Below are 22955 nucleotides of genomic sequence, written 5' to 3' on the forward strand. Positions count from 1 at the left end.
TCTGTTTACCTTTTGAAAATCTAGAGCCTGTGTGAAATTAATTGTCAAATTCATATGCACCTTTTGTAACAGAATATTTTTATTTTATTTTGTGTTGAAGCATATATTTAGGCTATATATTAAATACATCAGACCAACATCAAATAAACCTGTAAAATTTTTATTGTACAATTGTGTTCTGAAATGACCACAACAGATTACTGGTTTCAGCTGTGCAAACCACAATAAAATAAATACAATCATAAAAATAGAAAACAAAAAATTAAGATTTTCACCTGTCACCCTTCATTTTCTTTTCATTATACTGCTTAATGTCAGTGCGTTACTGTGTTTGCTTTTAGAGCAAAAGCAATGCTGTAAACATGGGTGAGGAACAGTTACATTAGTTCAATCCACAATGACTGCCACCATTTCAAACCACTATCTGCAATACAGAGAAGTATTATACTCAGATACTGCAAAAACTCTTTACCTGCATCACAGTAACAAGCCACCAGTCTTGGGAGAATGCCCATAACAATGTTGGCCGGCTGCACTGAGAATTTTTGGGGGGATGGTTCATAAGTAAAACAACTCTGTATTCCAACATTTTACCAAACAGGCTTGTAAAGTTGAATAAAACAAATCACAATGTATTAAAGCTCACCAAACTGGTGAGAAAATAAATAACAGTACAGGAAAAGCCAAAGAAAAGGCAAGAACCTACTGTAGACGTCTCTGATACCAGTGTATTAACATAAGTAGTGAGTAAATACAGAGGAACTGATGAATATGTATTTCTACAAGCCAATTGTGTTGAACTTAAAACGTCTAATATAAGGGCATAGAGATAATAGTGCATGTACCTTAGAGGCTATCATAAAACGGCACCCATTGTTTGTTTTGTCCCATCACCAAGTCATCTTTTAGGATCAGAGAGAATTTTCTATAGATGTAAAATATGGCATTATAAAGTGAATACGGCAACTGTTTGCTAAGTAGAATACGTGACCGTTGAGCATATCAAATGTGTTGTAATCCACACATGACCCCAACATGATTTTAAGTGGTTGTTTCACCAGTAAAACGTTGATTCATGGTTAAGGAGAACACAGGCTTACCGAGTTCTTAAATGCAATAAAAATAAAGCAGAATTGGGATTCTGGAATGCAAAAAGGCATTATCCATATTGATCCACAAACCTCTAACCAGAAATGCTCAAAGTAAAGATATTTAAAAGACAAAATCATTTTAATAATTATAATAACATTTAAAAAATAAATCATAATACATCCCTTCAATCATGAAGTCAGGAAAGCCACTGTATGGACAGATACAGTATCTCATAAATAAAGTTCTTTCAAGATGCCATGGAAATCAGTACAGTCGTAGAGCAGCGCACCAAAGCATCTCCATGAACTGAGTGGAGGGTCCAAGACAACATCTCAGGCAGGGCTTCCAAATTCCTCCAAAATCTGCTCCATCTCGTCAAGACCTTATAAAAGGAACCGGGACATACAGGTCGGACCAGACCGCTCCCAGAGTTGTTTTGTATGGTATGAAACTGCCCTGGACGAAATGCCAAAGCCACATCCCTCCAGCTGAGCCCGACATCTCATGTAAAAGACACAATGTGTGTCATACTTCGTGGAAATCGTCAGCGTCTGTCGTTCTCTCCCCACCTCTGATTCTTTCCAATTTCTTTATAACCTCGGACACTACGCACACAGAAGATGTGAGGCCGACCAGGAACAGCAGATCTACAGGTAGATGGCATTCTTAGGTCATTATGCATTATCCAAAAAAGTGTGAAAATATCTGTGACGATTTACAAAACAGTTTATTGCCTACCTAAAATGCTTAGGCTCTCAGTTTGAAAGACTTTCTGTAGAGGAGGGAAGTAGATGACCATAAGTTGGCCCATGATGGAGCCCAGGACAGCGTAGCAGAACATTTTGTTACTGCATAAGCCCATCTCGTACACCATCCGTGTCTGCAGAACAAAACCAAAAGTGGCCTCTGATAAATTACTGATATCGCAGTGAGTCAAATACAGCAAAATGCACTTTTCAACTTTATACACAGAAAGAATGATTCCTTCAGCAGGGAGCAGTATTTGAAATCCCTCCCATCCCAAGTTTTTCAGGTCACCCTGATTCAGGGATATTGCAGCCTGTGGTCCGAAAAGACCGGCCATAAACGTATTTACAAACAATCTGGACAAATTCACACTTGGTGTCACAGTGGTGTAAAGGGTCATTGGTTGTTTTTTGTGACAGTGACATACCACCTGTGTCCAAACAGAATTATGTGTGTGATCAAGCGTCTTCACCTGTGATCGGGAACTGAGAGCGTTGAACATGTCAAAAAACACGAAACAGGTAAACGTCATGGTGGTGTCCCGTGGAGTGATCTCATTGTCCCGCAGCTTAAAACAAAAACATATTTCCAATTAAATCATGACAATTGAACATCCACGAGGCAAACACACGGAAACACACTGATAATTCAAATTTAGATTAAAGTGCACAGGGTTCCTTAAATTACAGGCCCCTGAAGGGAAGCTGAGTTGGTAAAAAATCTGGGACATTCTTTTGCGCCTCCTTGTCGAGATTCTGGCATTGCTCTCATAGAAGCAACTATCAGAATTCATATTGGTTCTAATTGTATTTTACCCAGAGAAAGTAACGCTCCAGTAACGTTTCAGCAAGTTCTTATAATGATTCTTACCAGTCAGCGGTTACAACATTGGTCAAATTAATATCTTCTTCCCTTGTATGGTTTCATATATTCTTACAGCAAAATAATTGCCATTGCAAAAGCGAATACAACTTGTGTACCTCTGTGAATTTTCATATAAAAATACACATATACACATATATATACACACAGATCTGCATGATGCCACCAAAACAAGGTACAGGCTAAACAAAATCCAACCATTTCTCCTCTTCTCATTTACCTAAAGACCTGTTTTGAATTTAAATAGAACACACACGAAAAACAAATTAGAACACAAATGTTCACAAATGGGCAGGAAGAGCTCACCTCTCTCCAGAACACAAACAGAGTCCCGCACACAATGACGAAAGACGACACCAGGACCTTCACTATCAGGCTGCGAGTGAGGATGCTGTCCCGCACGTTCCGCGGGGGTTTCCTGATCACGTCCCCATCAACGGGCTCTACGCCCAAACTAAAATGACCGTATTTCAATGTTATTCTCACAATTTGATATTGTGGTGCGGCGATAAACTTTTTTGTAAGCAGTGCATCACCTTTGAGCCGGCGGCCCGTCCATGATGATGTTGATCCAGAGGATTTGCATGGCATTTAAAGGGTTGGGGAAGTTCATAAGCGTTGCCAGGGAGATGAGGGTGAGGGCTGCGATGCTCCTGAGGAAAGCATTCAGTGATCAACTCAATGTTATTTATGACATGGCCTTCAAAGTGAAAATAAACTCTGAGTAAAAGTCTTGTGGCTGTGGCAGATATAACATGTTTTTGGAGTGGACCAAAACATAAACAATAGCCCTAAACATTTCAACCATATTTGTCTTATGAATCAAATTTAAACATTGTTTAGTTTACATCGCAGTCATGATTTGATGGAAGTTAATGTAGAGGCAGGCCGTATTAGCTCTCATTTTAGAGACACCCGGTGAAAGACGAGTCATCAAAATTTGCGTTCCGTTTTTCCAGTACAGTGTATTTAAATGCCCACATCTGCAAAAGTTCTGCTGACAGTCAAAAACAATATAAATGACCTCAAAGCGAACAGACATAAATGAACAAAAATCCAGTTTTTAAACCCTTCCAATTTTAAAGATCACACTCTGCATGCAAGCCGTCAAAGTGAGGTCACTATGCACGTCCCCAGAAAATGAACAATATCTACACTAAACATTCCACAAAACAGTGACTAAACACCCCACAACTCATCTAGCCGCATGCACACCAAAAAATAATGTAAAAATTTCGGACTAAACGAAGCTTGCCAACTTACGTGCTCAGCTGAAAACGTACAAAGTTCTTAATATTGTTGTAAATCCCTTTTCCCTCTTCAATGGCAGACCTGCAGGCAGAGACAACAGCTTGAATACGTACTCATCGGAAGTCAAACCAAAAGTTTGATTAGACTCGATAAAGTCAAACACAAGCAACCCTGTGCTCACAAAATAGTTTGGAAGTCGTCGTCCACAAGGATCATGTCAGCAGCTTCTTTGCAGACATCAGTACCGGTTTGACCCATAGCTACGCCGATATCTGCTGCCTTTAGAGCGACCGCATCATTAACGCCATCTCCCGTCATGGCAACGACTGCACCAATGTTCTGCAAGGACTGAAGCCGGAATAAACTCTTAAAGCACTGAAAAACTCTGGGTTGACCACAACATAGATTTCAAATAATCTGGTGCATTTACCTTAACTATCTTTAATTTGTGTCTCGGGCTGGCTCTGTAGAATACCACAATCTGTAAAAAAAATGTAGGGATTAAACCCCCAAGAATAATTTTACACCTCAACTCACTTCCTGTAACAGCACGACACTGGCTCACAGATCTAATGCATAAAAATATATTCATCTCATGAGTATGAAATTGAGCCAATGAAATCAATCAAGTGAGGTATTGTAAGGCTTGTATTCTTGAAATGCGTCCACTACCCAACTTTGGACCTAATGGACTGTAGTGCTGGGTGGTAGCTGAAAGCATATGAAAGTGTGTCTGTACCCTAGATACTATCTGAGACAGCTCCTGGAGGTCCATCTTGTCCACTTCATCTCCAGACAAGGATTGGGAACCATTGTTGCACATACCCAGTCGACTGGCTGTGGTGGAAAGAGAGAATGAGGTACATTTAGACTGGTTGTCTAGTTATCATTGCTTGACATGGGCCGGTACCTAGCAATACACAGTAATGGCAATTTCGCACTTTGGTTTGTACAGAAAACCTTTGGTACTCTCAAATGAATTTTTGCACTCATGTCTTAGCTGAACAGCACACTCTGTTCTCAAGAGAAAGACTGTTTTCCCACAAACCAAAAGTTTGACAATCTGCATTAACCCTCTGGTACATTCTTGGCCTTATTCTGGTCATTTGGATTTGTGGGTGGCATTTGTCGTGTTTAAGTAACATCTGATGTGTTATATCAAACGTGTGCTTTTACATTTAGAGGTGAGTGATATAATATAATCAATTTAAAGGGATAATCCACCCAAACATGAAAATTCTATCATGAAGTGGTTCCAAATAAACCTGCTAAAAAGTTATTCTTAAGAATTTAGAAAATTTAGGACACCTTTGACTACCCTAGAAAACTCAGTTGCCAACATTCTTCCAAATCTTTCTTTATGTTCAAAAGAACAAAGAAATTCATACAGGTTTGAAACAACACGAGGTTGAGAAATTCATGACAGAATTTTCGTTTTTGGGCAGAGTATCCCTATAATTACATAAAAAATTCAAGATACAGTAAATATATCCTTAAAAATGAATTGCCACAAATTAACCAAAGACTTTTGGTTAATCTAAATTGTCTATCTAATAAGTTATACTAAATTCAAAGACATTAAACTTGCTTCAATATGAGGCTAAACCACACCCATATCTTGTATACTAACTAACAAAGCAGCTATTATTTCTGGAAATTCTTTATAAAGAAAGAGCACCAAATAAGAGAAGGAACAACAAGACTGAATGTCATACCAATTGACACAGCAGTTTCTTTGGAGTCCCCTGTGATCATCTTCACAGCCACACCAGCGCTGGTGAGCGTCGCCACAGCCTCCTTCACTCCCACCCTGGGCGGGTCAATCATGCCCACAAGCCCCAGGAAGGTGAGAGCGCCCATTTCAGATCCCGACGCGAACGCAAGCACTACCACAAGAAAGGACGAGAGAATCAGTTGCTGTCAAAATAGTTAAAGTGTCTTTCATGAAGCATCTTTAATTCAGGAAAGCTAACAGAGGGATGTCAATATCAGATCATTCCTATTCCACGTCCTCAGAGAAGATTTAATCTCATCAAAACAAGCAAAATCAAATTCAGAGCCCTGAGCTGGAAAAGCAATGACAGGTTGCAACTGAGGATAATAACATTCTCATTTTATTCAAAGTGTAAGAGTGATTTGAACATGGCATGCCAGTTACTTGACGGCATCAAGCTTTAGTTTAAGAAGCTTAATGGGCTGTAAAAGTGAGGAGACCACAGTAAAAGAGCATTTCATAACAAGAAATGTATCAATCAATCAATCAAAATAGCAATTTCCTGTACCTCTAAGGCCAGCGCTGCCCATGTAGCTCTTCTGCTGCTGATAGAGTTCTCTCTGCTGATTGGTCAGAGGCAGTGTAACACTTTTACTGTTGTAGGAAGTGCAGAAACGAATGATCTGCTCGTAGGCGCCCTTCACGTAGAACACAGCCGGCTTGTTCTTTAAATCAGATTTATTAGAAAGATAACATTAGTCTCATTCACACTAGGGTTGGACGCTGGCTACAATGAAACGTCACGTTAAATGATAACATCGCTCTGCAGCTATAAAAGTGAGACGCGTCTGGCAGGAGCTGTGCAGAGACATATCTTTATACAGCACGAGCTTCACAGATATAAAGACAGGCTTGATTTTATTATTTTTGTTATGTTATATTCATTAAAATAGTTATAATTTTATCTTTATTCAGCGCGAGCTACACAGTTATAAAGTCAGACTAGTCTGATCTTTTCAGTGCAAGGTTTTATGTCTCTAATCCTTGTTCAAATTTGTTTAACAAGGCGCAGCGCAGCACAGAGCATCGAGAGACACGTGACGAAAGTGAAACATTTGTTGGAATCATGATGCAAGCTCAACATCTTCATGTCTATCAGCCTTCGGCGATGAACGATGGCATCGTCTATCGGGCCAACCTTTCACACCTTTTAATATAAATAAAGAGTCAACCTTGTGCGTCTGCCGTGATGAAGCAATGCAAATTGATTGAACTTTATATCTTCAAATGCTTTGTGCTTTTCACTCCCTTTCCTACCTAAAGATTTTTGTTTGGCATGCGTTTCACCTGCTGAGTACGGTGGACAGCCCGCACAGCCATCCATTTCTGCTCCGAGGAGAAGGGAATTTCTTCCAACCGCACAAACTCCTTTTGCAGGCCCTCCAAACCCATCTGTAGAATACAGAAAACAAATGAATGTGTGTATAACAAAACTTAACTACAGTTTTCTGCTTTTCCAAGCTCTTACATGGTGAAACATAACTGCGGATATCAAATTATTATTACTTGTGTCAACACCGATTATCAAGTATCTGGTATTTATATGACAAATTATAACTTTCATTACGCCTTTTCCTATACTTTATAATCCCTTTAGCATTGTTTGTAATGTATTTCAAGCAGTATTAAACTTCAGATAATTTGTTCCAGACATACTGTTTGCATGGTGAGCGATAAAAAACATAGAACAAACATTTAATAGTCTTTGATTTAAAGGGAAACTCTAGCCATATATACAATCTAAAACATATACAGTACATACATAAAGTCAATTTAACAATATCCGTAGCAGCTGCACATCATGGGGGTAAGTTTTTCAAATGCAATCACCCCTAATATCAGAAAATGTCAAATGTTGCTGTTTTACAGTCTTGGAAGCTGCATAAAATTTTTCTCAGTTAAATCCTCACGCAAATGTTCCTGCGGTGACAAGAACATTATTAGCGCACCAGACGTTAACTCAACCGGGACCCTCGAGGGGGATGCTGTTGCCACAGTAACCTGCTCTATGGGGTGTGAAAGCATGTCTGCTCATCTTAATTAGTATGGACGAGAAAAGCAGATTCAGACACTCTCTGTTGGCCAAAATGAGGTGACAGAGAGCCAGACAGACATGTATAGATGATTCCCTGTTTCCACAGGTCGGCGGGGCCAACCGTTGCATCACATTAGCATTTGGTTGTGATACTATGTTTGCATGCAGCATAAAAAAAAAAAATTGGCAAGAAAAGCTGTGTGTTTTTGTCTGAAGAGATCAGTCATTAGAAAACAGTACCTTCATGGCCAAGGCGATGAGGGCACCTTCAGTGGGACGTCCCATCAGGGTGTTGTTCCTGATCATTGCATCGTTGCACACGCAGCCAGCCTGTGAAAATAAAAAATGCAATGTGTCACAGCAGTTCTAGAACGTGACTACAACGTTCTTTGTTCAACCCTAACCTCAACAATCTTGCTGATGGAGGTGTTGGAGAAACCGTGCACCATCTCTCCGTCCACCATGACCTCACCGGCACTGTTGTACCCCACACCGGTGACCTGTGAAAAGCCAAATCAGGTCATGAAACAGCGTTTGATTTGATTCTTGACAATTTAATTGGATCACAAGGAATTATTTCTGTATAACTGGTGGTTGAAGTGAAGATGTTGTTTGAGAGACGCTTTGAAAAACCAAACTGCCACTGCAAATTCTTTTTTTCTTTAGCACAAAATGCATTATGAAAGTAAATGGGTCATTTTTGATTCCATGTCGACTTTACGCACACAAATATTCACATGAAAAGACACAACCACTGGCTGATTTTAGCGTTCTTCTTGAAGAGTTTTGTAAGGAGAAGCCTACGGGAACGTAAAATAAATCCTTATGTCACAGACCTGGGAGAAGTGACCCCGTAGCTAAGTTAAAAAAAGTATGAGACTGAATCTATTCTTCAGCCTGATTCTATTCAACTTTATTAGAGCGGTCTGAGGACACAGCAATAAATTCAGACCTCTGAGACATTGTTCCTCTTTCTCAGAGAAAAGACTCTTCTTTCCAGATATGATATTAAAACTCAGCTTTAAACCTTTTGGTGAGAGCTTCAGGATAATTGGGTCTTAACACACTCATGTTTTTATAAAGAGAAGGAATAATGGTAGAAATTGGGCTGAAATTAGAACCTGTAAGAGGTTTCCTGGGTGTCACCATGGGGATCTTACCTCAACGTGCAGTCCATCAGAAGTGAACAGGTGAGTGACCGTCATCTCATTTTTGGTAAGCGTGCCAGTCTTATCTGAGCAGATGACATTGCAGCAGCCTGGAGAGAAGAGGGAGGGATATCTTGATTATCCATTTCCGTTTTCAATTTAGTCAAATCAGTGCCATTTCTAGAAAGCAATATGCAAATGAGCAGAGATCCACCAATGCGGGAGCTCAGCTCTGTAAATGGATCAGGTGCATCAGCACAAACGAAAGGGAGGAATTTAAATATAATCTCACGTACATTACCCTGTAAAACCCAAACAATATTTTCTCTCCTACATGTAAGTTTTGAAAGACTGATTATAAAACTTTGTGAGATTTTTTAAAAAATTACTTAATTTTAAGGTGCTTTGTTTGTCATTTTGTAGCTTGACATTCTCTCTTTAATTTACTGTATACATGAATAAGTTATGTTTATATTTTATTTAAATATTATTCTGAGTTTGGATTTGACATGGGTATAACACAACATCAGTATAGGTTTTACTTCAGTGAAGTAAATGCAATTATTTTCGAGTTAACTTTTTCTTTAATTCGACGTACCAACTGTGTTACATTTACCAAGTGTTTAGTAAAGAGCCATTAACTTGATCATGCGGTGGTTAATGTGTCTAACCAAAGCGATAAAAACTGCTTCTCCTCCTTTAAAATGTTACTCAAGCCCACAGGAACATTAGAGTGATTAAATGGATTTACTCTGTATGGTATAAGTGCTCAGTTCAGTGGGACTGTGGTCAGTCATTCGACTGCAGGCTGACTGATTCTCACATGATCAATGCTTATGTAATGCCACTAATGGCAAAAATCACCTAAGTTCCACTGTTTGGTTCTCCCATTAGCAGAAAAACAGGAGCAAGGTCTCTGTGCAGCACAGCTATAAGATGTTCTTCAGATTGCATATTAGTTGTGGTATGTACGTGTATTCAACTGAATGATTTGTTTGCAAAAACCACTTTTGTTTTACAACTGACCAAAAAAGGAGGTTTACTTCATAAGACGAGATTCAAGAATGAAATAGGCCCATACTCAGCGTTTCCACTATAGGCAGCTTCTTCACGATTGCTCTTTTCTTTACCATCCTCATCACGCCCAGTGCTAACGTCACCGTCACCACGATAGGTAGGCCTTCTGGGATAGCTGCCACAGCCAAACTGAGAAAAAGAGAAATAATGCTGCATTTAAAAAGACAGAAACTTAGGTTGAATCGCGTGTTTGCTTCATGTTTTGAGGACATACCTGACGCCTATGGTGAACATGTCTAGAATGTTCTTCCCCTGCAACCATCCAACCATCATGATCACCCCTACAAATAAATTGTGTAAGTGACAACATGGATAAGAAGACTGACAGGAAAGTCATAAGGCTTTGCATATTTAAAAAGATGGCATGCATCAATAACTCATGAAAGTGTCATTACTGTTAATTGGACAATTTTAACAAGATGTCTGTTACCGATAATCCCGAAGGAATAGAGGGAGAGCTGTTTTCCCAGCAAATCCATGCTTTTCTGTAAGGGAGTTTTAGGAGCCTGTTGAAAAAAGCAACAAACATTTAGATATGCAGCATTTAGATATGAGATCAAACACGTGGACTTTAAACATTTAGCTTTTTCATTTATGCTTGATTACCTCCTCCGCTTGCATCATCTTGAAAACCTCTCCGAACTCTGAATTTTCTCCAGTACCAATGACAATTCCCTGCAATTCAAAAGCAAGATTATTATATCAGTCAAATTTTATTTTGTATAATGAAAAATCATAGCCTTTCACAGAATCACAAATATTATTGATATTTTATCTACTGCCACTAATGTTAACATCATAAAATTCATTGTGAATAACTACCAAAAGGTTTGATAAACTTCTTACAAAAATCTTTACATTTATTAAAAAATATAAACCAAAAAGGGTTATACAATTTTGTATATTTTGAGTGTTTGTAATGACAGAGCAGCAGATCCAGCAGTACCTTGGCCTTCCCACAGCGCACCAAAGTACCCATGAAGGCAACGTTACTGCGGGACGTGATGTCGCCATTGGTGGCACCCGGTTGAGGGGCTGAGGTCTTGTTGGATGGGGTGGTCTCTCCTGTCAGACTGGACTCATCAACCGACAGATCCGTAGCCTGCAGAGCAGACGGGTCAGCTTCAATTAAAGGTCATTACAATGATGCTGCTGTTTCAGGACATGGCACAAGGACTCACTAGCCACTTGACAATAATTATACTTCTAGTATAGTGTTAAGCTTTTATTAGCCGTTATTCTATTCTACAGAGAAGAAAATATGTCACTATGTATCTATTTCTGTTCACACCTCGAACAGGCGCAGGTCAGACGGGACTCTCTCTCCCACAGACAGACAGACGGTATCTCCAGGGACAAGTTCTCGTGCCAGAAGGTGCTCCAGATGCCCTTCTCGAACACTATAGGAGAGGGTGACAGAGGGATAAATAAGGCATGGTGCTGAGTGTTTGAAATTAGGCCAAAGGAGTCGTGTGAACAGACAGACCTTGAGATTCATGACCTGCAGAGTGGTCAGAGGTCAAATACTTTTGAGAAACAGCCACCGATAGTCTTTGCTACATGCCATTTGAGAGCCACACACACCAACTTAATACAAACAGTTTCTTAGCAAAATTGAGAGACATTATGGATTACAAATAACCTAGTGAACAATATTTCAACTGCTACATGGACTATTTGGCATCAGTGTGTGAAATACTCCAATTGGTTTAAAACAGTAAATTATGAGAGCTCGTGCACCACACAATTTATACAAACTATTGTTAAGCACAACGAGAGGTTTTACAAAATAGTGACAACAGCAATATGATAAAAAACATCAAACAGGCTAGCTATGCACGGAAACAAACCCCTATGCCTTCCAACACCGTGTCCTAACCAGGCATAAATGTCAAGCGATAAAAGCTCTCTCTTCCATATAATCTGGGTCAGTCATTTTCTATTTTCATTGTGCAAGGTAGCTCTGCACACATAGAGCCTACTTCACGTAGCTGTATTTTAAACATCAACTTTGTACTGACTCTACATGTTGCAGTTTGCGAAAAACTCTTAACTGGTTGGAACGGCATACAAGATGTTAAACAGGAGTGACAGAGAAAAGCAGGGGAATACGCAGTGCTATGAGCTGAAGGTTTTCCTGGGGTCTGGGGACATGGCTCAAGGTTGTGGCTCAGCCCAGTTTTGAAGTGCAAATATGAGACTTTGCCTTGTGTGATGTGGAAATTATCCCTCTCATTCTCACTCTTTCAATGTCACATGAAAGCCTGTCTTTTATGCGTTTGATGGGGTAAAGCACCGAAACATTCACCTGAGATGACCTCACACCCACATGCAACAGGCCTCTGACATCATTTGTTATTAATAGAGTGGGAATATAACTAACCAGTGGCATTCTGGAGGCACAAGTTTCCCAAGTTCCTCCAGGGATTTTTCTGATCGGTACTCCTGAAACACAGCAGAACAAAGATGACAGTAAATCACCACCACACTTACGTACATACAAACATACATCTCCAAGACTTCGAGCTACAAAGTGATGTCATCAGTGAAGTCATCACCGTTATCTGTCAATTTTACCTGTATAAAGGCAACTGTAACGACGATAATAATGGCCTGCGAAAAAAAAGAACAATTCAAGAGTGTAAATGGTCTGATCCACTGCTCAAAACAAAGTCTACAAGTCGTCAACGGAGATGTGCAGGGCAAACTTACCACGGTGATACTGACGGCATCGTCAAACTGCCGCATTAACACGCTGATAACAGCGGACGCCAACAGCAACAGTATGAGTGGGTCCTTAAACTAGAGAATAAGAGAAAGAAAGAAAAACTTGGAAAGATGGACTACAATGTTGTTTCAAGTTCATCCTGTCCCACATCTCAAGATGAAGGTGTGGGTTTCTCTGCCTCTTGGGCTGAAGCAGAGTAATGTTAGCTATACACGATAGCAACAGTTATCGATTTTTGTTTCAGTCTGATTTCAGACGTCACAGACATGCATGTATTGTGCTGGCTCTAGAAATGTCAGAGAGACAAAGGCCAACTCGATTTGCAGTATCGCCTACAGTGTTTTGAAATTCTGGCCTGCCTTAAGAAATCTCTGTGTTGTAAGGCTAATTTGTTGTAAACTAATGTTTGTAGTTAAACCCTCTAATATTTTGAACCTCTTTTTTGGGCTGTTCAGCTGAATACTTCCTCTATGAAGAAAATAATCTGTTAACATGATTAATTAATATTAACCTAAAATAAAAAATATAATGTACATAACAAATACATATTTTAATATATTACAGAAATACTGAGAAATCAAAGTTCATTAAGACTAAAATATTTTTGCTATACTAGCCAGCCTCAACAAAAAGGTGTGTATCACACAGAAAAACACCACACCCATGGGCTGGTGGCATATTCTTGAAAATCTTGTTTCTCCAGCTCTGAACATCAATTTCATTTCTTATAAAAACAAATTAGCACTGATGCAATGCTCACAGTGAAATTAGCAGAGTCTGTTATTTGCCTGATTTAAAGGTCTCAAAGTCACCTGGTAACCAGTAGCTTCAGAAATGAATAATGACACGCGTGTAAAGCGCTAAAAGGCGAGAATAAAAAGACAGCAGGGTCGATTACTTTCTTTGATTGGCCACACACTGAGAATGATGCTTTAATCTACAGCATGATTTGACACCCGCAGATCGCACCAGCTGCATAACCGGCAATTAACATCACCGCAAAAGATGAGATCACTGTTTCTTTTCAGCGAGCGATACAGCAGCCTTGTTGAAAGCAAACCGGGGCTGCAAAATAACAGGCAGGTTGCACTTGAAAAAGAACAACAAGCAGGGTTTGATTTACTGTCTGCTGAAAGTGCTTTGACGTTCTCTCATGTCTACTAGAAGACATCCAGAATTATGCCGAGCCTTTGTGCTCCAGGCTGGTGGCAGAGTGATAAAAATGTCGCCGAGAATTTGAATAAATCCAAAAGAAAAAGAAATAAAGAAGATTATACTACAGCAGGGTCGCTAGTCGTGCCTGACAAAAAAAGCCTCTTCCAATGCGTTTTGGTTCTATGAAGGGTGTAGCTGTAAAGGAGGGGGTGACTGAATGTGAGAAACAAGGCACAAAAAACAAGAAAGAGTGAAACATAGAGGTAGGGACATCCCCAAGCACAGAGCGAATGTGAAGTGACAGATTAAAGGCCTGACTGTTTGTTGCTATTAACACGGCGCTCCAAGAAGCACTGATACCAATGACCTTGTTCACACTGGAAGTGAAAGGATTCAGGTGTTTTTATTCACCCAGAAAACAATCCCACCACCCCGACGTAACAAACCCTTCCTGCTCTTAACAGCCTCTGTGAGGTAAAGGTGAATCAAAAACGAAGCCTTCCGTTGAATCTTTACCAGAATACTTCAATATTAAGTATTAAAACAGAAATGACACTGCATGCACATGCCCCACATTAACCAATTCATGACATTAAAAGAACAGTTCACCCAAAATGAACAAAAGGATATTTATCCAACCAGTATTGACATTACACACATGTTGCATAGCCGCAGCCGAACTGGTATAAAAAAAATCTGTTTTTTCACCTTTGGCTTACTTACTAAAGGCCTAAAGACAAAAGCACTCCCACAATGTTTTATATTCAAAATACTCAACAAGGACTCTCAAGACATTCACAAACCTATTGCAAGATTTTAAAAAGCTGTTTTAAACAGTGGGTATTGTGAAAAGTACTATGCAAATAAAAATGACTGGACTAATGGGAGAAAAGGCCAACACAAACAGTAACTTATTATAGAGAATCACACAAGTGACATTAACAGCCGGCTTACGAGTCATGACTGTACATGGTTGTTTTTCTAGTTTCGACCTTGTTTTGACTTACAGCTAGAGGATTTCTAAACATGCTATGCAGTTTTTACAGCAACACGGATGTAACATATACCATGCTGTGGGGAACTCACAAAGGTCAATGCGACAATTTGTTAAACCTCTAAAGAGGACCTGAGTGAACACAGTTTTGACTGCTGAGAGAGAGATGGTGAAATTTAGCTACATATGTAAATATAATAAATATGATGGTTTGATATGCTAGATGTGTAAAAAAATAAATGTTGCTTTTGTCATTTTGCTATTCAATAAAATACCTGTAAGATATATTTTTTCCAGAGAGGTTCATCTTCACTAATGTCAAACTCATTCCATCCGTGGTAGGCTCGTCGTCGTTCAACCTCCTTCTGGCTGAGACCAAACTGTAGGTCAGCCTACCAGAAAGGGAGAGAATTAAGTCAGAGAAATGCAGCAGTCCCAAAATAACACTTATCAGATGCGTAACCATGACAACTGACATTAACCGCTAACAAGTAAGAATGCTGGATCCATGGAAACAACTAATAAAGCCAATGTCCTGGCACTTGGGCTTTGGAAAGTGTGCTGTTAGTCACCAACATGTCTAGTAAAAATAAAGCCTAAAAATTCTAATACTCTTTCAAAAAGATTATTTTTGTCATATCCTATATATTAGGCCTAAACATCATACATTCCATTACACAAATTTATTATTTATTTTTGTCTAAACACAGCTCATACCTTAGAAACGTTCTCACAGAAAAAAAATATGGTTTTGACCCCTTGACTCTTTAAAACCTCGGTATACCTTGGAACCGGTATTCGGCCCATGCCGAATATGATTTACACACTAGGACATGATCCTTGATCAACATCCTGTTCTTGTAACAACAATCTTAAACAGCACTGTTGTAAACCTTGTCCTGGCACTAAAACAGGTGGTTAATATACACATCCTGTTTCGCTGATAAAACTGTCCATCTCCCACAAGTTCCAGTCCCTGTGACTGTGTATCCATCTTAAAAACTGCCCAAGAGACCCAGTGGCAGACTGAGGGAATGCGGCTTGAAAGTGACAGCAATGCTATCAAAGTGACTGCTTTAATTTGAACATGAATCAACAGCCCTTGAAATGTGTGGCAACCAATCAAAACCAGGTATTCAATGGTTGTGGCGTAATTATTATATTTAATTTGACCCTAATTAAACAACAAGATCTCCATAAATAGTCTGAAATGTAGTCTACTACTTCATAATAATAAGTTATACTCTATTAAAAAGAACATTTTAAGTGACGGTTATGCATTTAATTGATGAGTAGCTTGTAACTTCTCAAACAGTTTGTAAGCACACAGGGGTTTTTCAATAAGGATTGGTGGAGACAGAAAGAGTGTGGCCAATCCCCACCCAAATAATCACAGACAAGCTGCGTACCTGTAGTACACATGCAACCTCATTAATGGGTAGTTCACTGGCTCTTTTTGAAGTCAGTACCGGAACCATGGTCTCATCTTCACAGCGGGGTTGAACTTCTGCAAGCTAAAAAAAAAGAAGAAACAACAAAAGAGAAATTGTTTAACAAAAAATTAGCATCCTCAAACTTAACACACATGACCTCGTGGAGACATTTTTCATATAGTTTAGCTCTTTGGAGAAATCAATGGATTATCACAGATAATGCTATCATAAATAATCTCCTCTCAAAAGAGAATGAGAGAACACAGCATAAAGGGATTATAGGTCCAAAGGAAACTTTGACCCCTGCGATGCTGCACGTGCAATCAATTTGCAGAGCGCCTGCACATTTTGACCAGACTAACAATTCAGAGGAGCAAAACACAAACGTCAGAGCCGAACAGTCGCCTGACAGGAGTGAACTCATAGGATGGCTTGATGTGGGGCATTAAACAGTCGACATTAAAGCAATGGCTCTAAAAGTCTACATGGTCATGAACATCACATTCAGTAATTCTCACAGGTTGGGTAGGCCAACAACACAGACCAGGGTAAAACAACATTCTCAGCTTCCACAGCCAACGATTTAAATTGTAATTTTAAAGCTTTTTGAAATGTACATGTCAATCATTATTGGTTCGATTACACCAGGATAAATATTCGAAGACCTTCCCTCAAAGAGGCACACCTTAAACAAACTAGGCTACAATGGAAACAAACACACACAAACACCACAGATGGCTGTTTAGGCATCTTTTGGAACATGCAAATCTAAACAAAATCAAGCTATCTTGTGACTAGATTTCAGGACATGACTAAATAAACAGAGCAGACAGTCAATATGTTCGGAGTGTATTCAAAACACAGGCCCAGATGCTCTCAGAATGAATTTTAAGAGTTACCCTTAGGTGGATGTCATTGGTGAATATCATTCAGAGTGATGTCCTATAAGAGGAAGAGAGAAAGAGACAGGCAGAAATAGAGAAAAAGCCAAAGTCAGAGACAGAACGCTTCAAACAAAGAAAATATGGACTACCTCTCGTACTATGTTGTCAAATTTCGGATCCAGCACAAACTGTTAGAAAGCTCGTTCAGGGTCATCATGTCATCACTCGGCAGAGCAAGCGTAAAAATGAAGTACCTTACTAAAGCACCAGCAAGTCTCAGCCTGAGAAGATTGTCGTAATTAAAAGTGGCAAGAGATTAAACCAGGATCAGCCAATCTGTCTTTCTTGTCTATAGGTCCTAACATAAATGAATGAGTGCTGTCTGTGGCCTGGGTAACAGCAAACTTTAAATGCTCTGATACTGAGACCATTCATATAAACTTCATTCTCTACTTATAACCTGGAAAATATAATATCACAAACCAAGGTTTTTGGACTTGTTGTTTAGTAGATGTAGGCCACTTAGTCAAAAAACAAACTGACAAATCAACCCATTAAAAAAGCACTTTCATTTTCAGAGATCATAAAACTAAACCCATCAAATCTGTACTTTAACCTTATTTTAGTAAAACAACAACAACAACAGCCTATTATTTGATTTAGAGTTATTTCCTAAAATAAAACAATTGTTAGTAGTGAAAAAATAAACGAGTTGCCAACAAGCCAAATAAGCTATTTATCTTTACACTCAAAATGTGACACAGATCTACAATACGTAAATAAATTAAGCTTTAATTGTTTCTGTTTCTCCTGGGTCACTCTAACTGGGTCTCAATTACAAACTGGGCCTGAAATGACAGAACTGGGCCAACAGCAGGTTCAAGGCCATACAGACACAAACGGTCCTCTCTAAGGGCTGTCCATTGGGTGTCATCTGCATCCTTCTGTGAAATATAAGGTCACGTTCAATCTAAGAGAGCTTGCACAACGTTAAAACTGGACTCTCTTCCATCATTCTCTCAATTCAACAATGATAGCAATATTAAATGTGTGCTATAGATACACTGCTTTGAGATACAATGGGTAAAAAATAAATACACAGTTAGCTTGGAAAAGATTCCTAAACCAAGCCATGCTCTCAACACGCCTCACTTTCCATTAGGTCATTCGATGAACTATTACGTAAAATAAACAAACCAGAACACAAATATGCACCAAAAGATTGTCTCTGACTGGTCACACCTGAGGTTCTTTGAATTTGTCTTTGTTTATGCAAATCCTTCAACTTTTGACTGTCAAAAGTGGAAAAGAAGGGAGGGAGGACATTAGTCCCAAGCCTTGTGTTGAAAGTCACTCCAAACTGTACATTTAAACGAAAACAAAAACCATTTTGTGATAGGGATGTTTATATGACCGTGAGAGTGAGAGAAAAGGGGACAAAGATGTGCGTAGAATTCTATTTTGTTAAACTTATTTATCCAGTTCCCTCATTATGTACAAATGAATATATTATTTTGTGAAAGATATCAAATGAACTAACATTATGGACACACTACATGACTGTCATGACGTGGCACACTATCAGTGATTTAAGGATTTACTTATGTCACTTAAAATGCTAATGTGTGGCATTTTATAAGCTTTAAACATCTTTGAAATTCAGAATATGTATGTAGCTATGTAAATGCATAACAATCATTAAAAAACATTATTATAAAAAAAACATACTTTTAGGACAATCTGACTTTTCAAATGAAAGAACATCTTTTTTCATTTTAAGTTATGAGAAAAAAAATCAATAAAGAAAAAATATTTTGTTGTAATTTACTTACCTCCATGTTGTTCTAAACCTGTACACGTTTCTTCATAGGAACACAAAAAGGAAAGGTGAACAGAATGTTACTGACTGAAAGTCTCAGTCACCAATCACTTTTGTTCTATGAAAAACAAGTCATACAGGTTTGGAATGGCATGAATGGCGAGTAAATAACAATGATATTGAAATATCTAATCTTGTCAGAGCGGTAGCTCAGTGGTTAGTGCTCCTGACAAATATATATATAAGATGCTGACTCACGGGACCTGGTTTCAAGTCCGACCCAGGACATGTCACGATACCCCATCTCTTACCCTCATGCCACCACTTTCCGATACTGTACATATACATAAAAAAACAAAATAGTTTCTTTTTGAAAGTTGCTTGATCTAAATCATCTTTAAAAAAACTCTATATCATGTCTCTAGAACGTTTTTTCATGTAGGCCAACAAGACATTTTATCAGATAAATAAAATTACAAACCTTTGTCCAACAGCAAGCCCTACAATATGAGGGATAGTATCATAAAATATAAGAATTATAAACATAGTTGTTATTTCCCTGAAAAACCAAGCAATGTTGAGATGTTGCTCGAGGGTTTGTGTTGGATTATGTTTCATTTTGACCCAGAATTGATCATATGTTATATGCTACTTGTATGCTATTTGTATATTTCAGCACGCATTGTGCAAATTAACCAAATCCGAATGCCTGAAATATTTGTAAAATATGATGTAAGTTTTGAATTAAACAAAGAATCAAAATGTTGAAGACCAGATATCAATATCATATCAAATTGCAAATCCTGATTTTATTCCCACCAATGGAACAAAGAAGAGATCACTATTTAGATTGGAATAATTCCACACTCTGAGACCACGCAGTTCAGCACCAAACACAAAGAGATATTGTCATTTCTCAAAGCAGTGTTGTTTAAACTGGAACAGAGCTACCCACAGAGAGCCACCAAAATCAAGGTAAACATGGGACTAAATATCCAGGCATTGGGTGCACAGCTGTGGGAAACTGAACGATCAATTCCACTTGAAAACTCCAACAACATTAAAGGTTACAATTGCAATGCAATTTAGAAACCCCTTAAAATTATTATTCTGACTATGAAACAAAAGTCACATTTTCCTAATATTCAGCATTTTCAAACAACTTGAATGAAATTCCCATCACTAAACACAGTGGCTAACCACTTCAGACAAAACAACACATCATTGTTTCAGTGACCACACACAGCTCTCAAACAATCTAATCTTCAAACAGTTGACTAAAGCTAATGGAAGCTTTACATGGAGTTAAATGCACTGTTATAGATGGAGAAGGGGGTTCTGGGACGGAAAACGGTTTGTAATCTTCCTCTTGGCTGCCTTGACAGGCCTGCGGGTGGAGGCTCTCTGAAACTTTTAGATAGCAGAGAGATGTCAGTCCACAACCGGACTAGACAGGTCAGTCAAAAACAGAGAATGAAGCAGCAGGATAGAAGAAAATCCACTAGAATAAAACAGCCTGCATCACACATCAACACTTTAACATGCACATGGAAAAGCAAATACAGCATTCTCATCGACAGGCATATCAGCCTGACACCTACTAAACTCTACCTAACCTCTTTGCTCACACAACCACCACTGTCAATTCTGGAAGAAAAAGAATTTGTATTTGACTATTATTACAAGGCTTTATAGAATGCTCGATTGAAATCAATCAATCTCAGTGACACACAATCATATATTCATGCGTGCTACAGACGTTGAAAGGGGTAGTTCATCCAAAAATGAAAATATGTCATAATTTCCTCATGTTTAGGTTGTTCCAAACCTGTATAAACGTCTTTGTTCAGCTAAACACAAAGGAAGATATTAGGAAGAATGTCAGTAACCAAACAGATCTCATGCCCCATTGCCTGCCATACAGTATTTATTTTCCCTTCTATGACAGTAATGAGGGATGAGATCTGTTTGGTAAGTGACTTTCTTCCCAATATCTTCTATCATGTTCAACAGAACAAAGAAATGTATACAGGTTTGAAACAATCTGAGGGCGAGTAAGGGATGATAGAATGTAAATTTTTGGCTGGACCACCCTTTTAAGAGACTTTAACTAATTTGATAATTTCTGTAGAATTCTGTGAACTAGTGACAACATTAAAATATTATAAATATAAATATTATTTTTATTTGAAGAAAATTGAAATGGAACATACATGTTAAGGTAAAAAAAGATACAATGCTTGCAGATCTTGAATACTGCAAAAAAAGGGTACTAAAGGTACAAAAAAGATACTAATTTATACAAATTCAACATTCAAACTAATCTGTTGAAATTCATCAGAGACTGGACTGAAATATGACACAATACAAGCAGAAATGCTTATTAAAGGCAAAATTGGAGTGCTCTCTTAATTTTTTCCATACAAACACGTACATAAAAAGCTGTACATTTTATAGTTGTCCCAGAAGACTGATTGCCTAAATACAACAGGTGTGATAGTTTTCCATAATAAAAGAAATCTAAACAAGTCTTTCTTAAATTTACTTCTTTATCTCACTAGTGAGATAATGAATAATCATAATCAAAATATAAACCACTTCCTTGTCAGTGTTTATTTCTCCTCATCTTCACTCCTGGCTGGTTACTTTAACTACAGATGTGCAAATGAGCTAATGATGTATAACAATATACCAAAACATAGAAATGCAGTCTAACATGTTGTCCATCACATAAATGCAGACTATCAATTTATGCATGCCTGCCAAATTATCTTGCACATCACGACAAGGAGATAATCTCTCACTTGACGTCCTGTCATTGTATGATTAAGTCTGTTTCCAGACACCATGAAATACTTTTTGGACATGAACATTCCCTTATGCTCAAAAACCTGTCAAGGAAGTAGTTTGGATGATGTCACAGTCAGAGTAGCCTAAACCAAACAATCAACCCGGTTACATCAGGGTTGGTCTTCATTGGCGCACACATACTTGACACAAACGTCTAGTCAAGTACACCACACAGTGGTGGTGAACTTTAAACAATACATTGCATTAGTCTGTGAACATCACTACGTTCCTATGTGGTGTGATTTTATATGGTTCCTCGTGTGGTCTATTTCTAACACCTTAACTGAGCTGTTTGTTTAGTTTTATAACAGAGACAGCTGTAGATTAGACTACTCAATTTAAGATGTGTCCATGGCTGTGTAGATAAAACAGGATGCACACGTAAAACGTAAGGATGTGAACTAGTGACAATTAGTGTTTTTGTATGATCAAAACAAACACAATTTTAGGTTCACTCCACATTCTCTTTTTTTGAGTTTCAACCATCCACAGCTATTAACAAATTCACAAAAATAAAATCTCTCTAAAGAACTAATACACACACAGTTACGAACACAACGATACTACATCTCTACCCAACTCAACGATACTACAACATGGTCGTCTTCGCTTACACGAGGGTGTAACGTTAAGTATTTTGTTGTGGACACTGACAGAAAAGCACATGACGGCTGACCTTAAACCTTCTCCCGTCGCTCACAGAGCTTTCCGTCAAAACACTTCATTTGAATGAAGGTAGTGCGCCAAGCGCGAGCAGCCACAACACTCTCTCAGCTAATGTTTAAATCACCTCACCGGGTTTTATAAAGATGTTTTTGCTGGGTTTCATGGCATAGTATCACACAACACACATTGTGGACCAATGTCTAAACAAACGGGGCATTTCTGAGGTTAGCAGTGGGTGTTCTGGAGCGCTATGAAGCCGGCGACGAGCCTCGGAAAACGGAAAATTTGATTTCTTGAAACTTACCAGTGGGTCCTTTTTCTTTTGCATCTTCCGTGAGCTTTCGTCGAATCTGTGTGACGGCAGCTGATGGCGTCATCACGCAGGCGACGTAAAGGGGCGGGGCGACGAAAAGAGATTCG

At 38.6% G+C, this 22955-nt stretch overlaps 1 protein-coding gene across 4 annotated transcripts; it reads right to left on the bottom strand.

The window, feature by feature from the left end:
- Positions 1 to 139: 139 nt before the first annotated feature.
- Positions 140 to 22884, bottom strand: atp2c1 (ATPase secretory pathway Ca2+ transporting 1). 4 transcript variants are annotated; one of them, XM_056762026.1, is made up of 27 exons: positions 22840 to 22884; positions 16293 to 16397; positions 15159 to 15275; positions 12719 to 12808; positions 12584 to 12619; positions 12390 to 12451; positions 11298 to 11406; positions 10953 to 11108; positions 10613 to 10681; positions 10437 to 10512; positions 10221 to 10287; positions 10011 to 10135; positions 8942 to 9039; positions 8186 to 8281; positions 8022 to 8111; positions 7034 to 7138; positions 6255 to 6411; positions 5688 to 5858; positions 4712 to 4809; positions 4403 to 4453; positions 4154 to 4320; positions 3985 to 4053; positions 3258 to 3374; positions 3028 to 3175; positions 2312 to 2407; positions 1831 to 1972; positions 140 to 1739 (listed from the first exon to the last, which is right to left on the bottom strand). In XM_056762026.1, exons 1-27 carry the CDS (start codon positions 22861 to 22863, stop codon positions 1618 to 1620), a joined length of 2763 nt encoding a protein of 920 aa, XP_056618004.1. In that variant the 5' UTR covers positions 22864 to 22884; the 3' UTR covers positions 140 to 1617. The 4 variants fall into 4 exon arrangements, with proteins under 4 accessions (XP_056618004.1, XP_056618006.1, XP_056618005.1 ...); XM_056762028.1 differs by lacking the exon at positions 22840 to 22884 and adding an exon at positions 22665 to 22807; XM_056762027.1 differs by lacking the exon at positions 22840 to 22884 and adding an exon at positions 19033 to 19103.
- Positions 22885 to 22955: the final 71 nt, after the last annotated feature.

Source organism: Triplophysa dalaica, chromosome 12 (assembly GCF_015846415.1).
Source record: "Triplophysa dalaica isolate WHDGS20190420 chromosome 12, ASM1584641v1, whole genome shotgun sequence".
Lineage (NCBI taxonomy): Eukaryota > Metazoa > Chordata > Actinopteri > Cypriniformes > Nemacheilidae > Triplophysa > Triplophysa dalaica.